Source organism: Arachis hypogaea, chromosome 9 (assembly GCF_003086295.3).
Source record: "Arachis hypogaea cultivar Tifrunner chromosome 9, arahy.Tifrunner.gnm2.J5K5, whole genome shotgun sequence".
NCBI lineage: Eukaryota > Viridiplantae > Streptophyta > Magnoliopsida > Fabales > Fabaceae > Arachis > Arachis hypogaea.
The window spans coordinates 11,839,997-11,845,140 of NC_092044.1; the positions used below are offsets into that span (position 1 = coordinate 11,839,997).

At 30.6% G+C, this 5,144-nt stretch overlaps 1 protein-coding gene across 3 annotated transcripts; it reads right to left on the minus strand.

The window, feature by feature from the left end:
* Positions 1-431: 431 nt before the first annotated feature.
* On the minus strand, positions 432-3,782 carry LOC112710394 (actin-1). Of its 3 annotated transcripts, XM_025762590.3 has the most exons (6): positions 3,702-3,782; positions 3,590-3,608; positions 2,857-2,929; positions 1,788-2,181; positions 1,083-1,696; positions 432-752 (listed from the first exon to the last, which is right to left on the minus strand). In XM_025762590.3, exons 3-6 carry the CDS (start codon positions 2,914-2,916, stop codon positions 687-689), a joined length of 1,134 nt encoding a protein of 377 aa, XP_025618375.1. In that variant the 5' UTR covers positions 2,917-2,929; positions 3,590-3,608; positions 3,702-3,782; the 3' UTR covers positions 432-686. The 3 variants fall into 3 exon arrangements, with proteins under 3 accessions (XP_025618375.1, XP_072058625.1, XP_025618376.1); XM_072202524.1 differs by lacking the exon at positions 3,590-3,608 and having other exon boundaries at positions 3,702-3,737; XM_025762591.3 differs by lacking the exons at positions 3,590-3,608; positions 3,702-3,782 and adding an exon at positions 3,609-3,628.
* Between the last annotated feature and the right edge of the window lie 1,362 nt (positions 3,783-5,144).

Sequence of the window (5,144 nt, forward strand, 5' to 3'; positions counted from 1 at the left end):
CTTAAAATTTATGATTATCACAAATAAAAATGAAATGAGTAGTTACTAATTTTGATCTATGACGAGTAAGAAGAGAATTCACTTTATTTATTTATTTATTTATCTTTTTAATTCTTTCTTCAATTAAGATATTGATAGTGAATAAAAAAAAAGAGTTCATTGATAAAAACAAAGTTGAATTCTAATTTTCTTTTCATAAAAACTAACTTTTATCAAGTTGATTACTTTTCAAAAAATTATACAACTTTTTTTTATTTTATTATTTAGACATAATATAATATAACTTCTTACATTCAATTATCTTGGTAAGCTTTTGTCGGGATGAACAATAATTATAGCAAATTAGCAATATTGAAGTAGTATGTAAAATAAATAAATAAATAAATAAGTAAAGGAATCAGATATATAGCAGTATATCTACAATAAAAATATTCTTGCAAAGAATGGTTGGTTTAACCAAATTGAATAGTAACAGTACATATATAGTTCTTATTATACAACAAAATGGTAATGAGGATAAAAAAGAATCCAATGAAGAATCCTTCATATCTTGCTTAGTTTATGCTTTAAAATATAGAAACATGGAAAAAATGGCAACAATATAGGAAAAGGAGAGCTCCTCAATCAACTGATAGTATTATATGTAATACAAATGTGAATGGTAACTTGTTGAAAGCTTTGCAACATTAGAAGCATTTCCTGTGAACGATTGATGGACCTGATTCATCATATTCAGCCTTTGCAATCCACATCTACACTCGAGCAGAGAACATATAAAAATTAATGAGAATTTCATAGCAAGACCACTTACATGCCTTAGAAAAATTAACATATTGTAGACCAATTTATTATTTCCTTTATATATTATTTTTTATTTATATTACCTAATACTTTAAGTTAATATTTTATTTGGTGAAAACTTAAGTGCAGTCGACTTCACGTGAAATTGATAGTTGAGAGCCGTTAGATGAAAATGAGTCAAATCAGTTAAATTATTTAACGACTTTCAACTATCAACTTCACCGGACTGCAACTAAGTTTCCACCATTTTATTTATAAAAATGCACACTACTATACGCTACCTGTTGGAAGGTGCTGAGTGAAGCCAAAATGGAGCCTCCAATCCAGACACTGTACTTCCTTTCGGGCGGTGCAACAACCTTAATCTTCATGCTACTGGGTGCCAATGCAGAAATCTCCTTGCTCATCCTATCAGCAATACCCGGAAACATTGTGGTTCCACCACTCAAAACAATGTTACCATAAAGATCCTTCCTGATATCAACATCACACTTCATGATCGAGTTGTAAGTCGTTTCGTGTATGCCTGCGGCTTCCATTCCGATCATGGACGGCTGGAACAGCACTTCCGGGCACCGGAACCTTTCCGCCCCTATTGTGATCACCTGACCGTCCGGCAGCTCGTAGCTCTTCTCCACGGCCGAACTCGTCTTGGAAGTTTCCAGCTCCTGCTCGTAATCCAGAGCGATGTAGGAGAGCTTCTCCTTCATGTCTCTCACAATTTCACGCTCAGCAGAGGTTGTGAAGGAGTATCCACGCTCCGTCAAGATTTTCATCAGATAATCTGTCAGATCACGACCTGCAAGGTCCAAACGCAGGATTGCGTGTGGCAGGGCATACCCTTCGTATATTGGAACTGTGTGACTCACACCATCTCCAGAGTCCAGAACAATACCTTCATTACATTACAGAGACCTTATTTAATTTCACATCCATCAAACAAAGTCAACAATCATAGAGTTAATTAATTAAGAAAGTTGAATTACCAGTTGTGCGGCCACTAGCATAAAGGGAGAGCACAGCTTGGATGGCAACATACATGGCAGGAGCATTGAAGGTCTCAAACATGATTTGGGTCATTTTCTCACGATTGGCCTTGGGATTGAGAGGTGCTTCAGTGAGAAGAACAGGGTGCTCTTCAGGAGCCACACGAAGCTCGTTGTAGAAAGTGTGATGCCAAATCTTCTCCATGTCATCCCAGTTGCTAACAATGCCATGCTCAATTGGGTACTTGAGGGTCAAAATACCTCTCTTCGATTGAGCTTCATCACCCACGTATGCATCCTTTTGTCCCATTCCAACCATCACTCCCGTGTGCCGCGGACGTCCCACAATGCTTGGGAACACTGCCCTTGGAGCATCATCTCCAGCAAATCCAGCCTACAAAATAATTAAATACATATAATCAAGACTCTCCAAATAGGAGAATGGATCCTCTCCTTTTTTTTTTTTAACAATTGAGGGGATAAAATGTAATCTTTAACTATTAATTTTGCAAGTGGAATCAAGAATATATATGAAAGAGAGCAATGAAAAATTAGATATCACATTTTACACCTTCAATTTTTGTTAACAATTGAAAAGATTCATTCTCCTCCAAACAGAATTGGTCATTCAACTGGTAAAATTTAAAAATTTAATAAAAATTAAACTAAACATAATAAAATAATATATTTATTTTAATATATATCTAAAAAAAATTATAACCATTAAAAAATTGTATTAATTTAATTGATTAACTGATTTTTTTATTGTTTTTTTATTGATTAATTATCAATTGATTTTTTTTATCAAAATTAATCGATTTACAGATGACTGATTTTAGTTGACCGAATTAAACTGATGGATTGAATCCAATTCTTATAAGGTGGAAATTCAGGTGCAGTCGACTTCGTGAAGTTAATAACTGACAGTCATTAGATGATTTGACTGATTTGATTAAAGTTTCACTGCATTGAGTTTTCACCTTGTAATCATGCATATAACACAAAATAAACAAGAGCTAAGACAAAAATTTACTACTAGATTAGAATAGAGGTTTGGATCCGTATGTACCTTGACCATTCCAGTTCCATTGTCACAAACAAGAGGTTGGATATCCTCAGCATCTCCCATTTTCTACTGATTGCTATTAAATTTCGTAAATTTTTTTTCCATAAAAAAAAATAACATAATCATTGCAAGATAGAAAAAAAAGGGCACAGATATAAAAAATTTATTATTCGAAAATAATCTATGAATATTAGAAAATATTTATTTATTTTTTCAATAAAGTAAGCAACAATCTCAATAATTAAATTTTAACTATTGGAGTACAATTTTTTTCTAACAGAATAATCACACTTTTTTAATTTAGAATAGAAAAATTTTTCTCTCTAAATGATTAAACATTATATTGACATAAATTATTTAATATAACCACAATACATGTATAATCGAATTTATTCATATATAAAATCAGTCATTAGATTACTCAACTCTTTTGCAGTAGAATATAGTCAGACTTTTCAATACATCTAATATAATCGGTCGTTAGAAAATATAGTTAAGAATCGTTACTTGATTTAATATGTTTGATTATATATATCACATAATAATTTTTCGTTATCAACTTCATATGAAATTAATTCCACGTATATTTTCACCGTTAGTTCCATGCACTAAAAGATAAAAGAAGAACCAAGAAAGATATTTATCAAAGACCATGTTCCTCATAAAAATAAAACACATTAATAAAAGTGCAAATGAATTAAAATTATATGCATATAGGCATCATGTATCAACATACATTGGGAAGAAATTGCCACCTGCAAAGAATTTGACAATGGAATAATTGGTGCAATGTACGTTTATGAAAGAAAGAAGGAAGTGGAAAACAAGAGAATGTGAATGTTAAGTACCTTGGGCTTGGAACTCCGAGATGAATGAATGAATGGAGCTACGAACGTGATTGTGTCTATGTTGCTTTTGTTGTCTATTTTTAGGTTTTACTATTATTAACTAACCGTGTGCCTCATGCATGTGTGGTAGTGGTCAATGTTTTTAATAACCGACAGTTAATGGCAAATGAAATGCACCCCAAATGGCCCGCAAATTCAGTTTTGAGTCATATTGTGATTGATTGTCTTGCGGATCATATTTGTTGTGGGAGATCGAAATAGTTAGCCAATATTTAGTTAGTAAAAGTAACTTTATGTTGTAAACAAAAATTCTAAGATTAGTTATCTTTACCTAATATTTGACCAATAATGTATTTTTATGCTATTACATCCACATTTATAAAATATTTGCTATATTTGAATATAACTATATTAAATATATACTAAAATCAATCATAAGATTAGTTGTTAATAAGAAATATATAGGGTAAAGTATATTTTTTGTCCCTAAAATTTGACAAAAATTTTAAAAATATCTCTAAATTTTGTTTAGTTTCAATTTTATCGCAAAAGTTTTTGATTTGCATCAAATATACCCCTGACAACTAATTTTTCAAAAAATTTAAGACCAATTCAACAACAATTTCATAAGAACAACCTTTAATACAAATAAATCAAGAATAATTTTCATACATTATTGTTAAATTGGTCTTAAATGTTTTTGAACATTTAGAAGTCGAGGATATATTTGATGCAAATCGAAAATTTTTAGAAAAAAATTGAAACAAAATAAAATTTATGGATATTTTTAAAATATTTGCCAAACTTCAGGAATAAAAAATATATTTTATCTAAATATATATTAAAATTAAAATATATATTAAAAATAAATTAAATAATATATATTTATATACAAATAAATAATAATAATTCTTTTATGATTGATTCTAATATATATAATATTTTTTATTTGCGTAATATACACCTAAACTAATATATTTTGTACACACAAATAAAAATGGCAAAACCCACACACACTACAGATACAGAATTAAATAGTCGAATGGCACAAAGAACTGATTGATTATCTTTGACGCCCTTTTTCTTTTAGATTATTGATAAATTCGTTTTCTTCGTTTCCTTCTTGTTTGTACACTACAATAGGAGTGGCAGATAGCGGCGGCAGTTTTGCGATGGTTGTAAAAAACTGCCGTAATATTAAAAATAGTGATGATTGATGCGGTGACTATGCGGGACTTCTAAATTTTGAAAGGGTAAATGAATCAGTTGAGTGAGCATGCTAGTTTGGCAGCATTAGTCAGAGCAAGTAGTTATGAATTAGTTAGTTAAGCAATAGAAACTGTTAGAGACTATTAGTGTAAGTCAAGCATATATAATCTCTTGTAATAGCTCATTTGAGCGATGGAAAGAAATCATAATCAACTTCTTTCAAGATCTCAAACT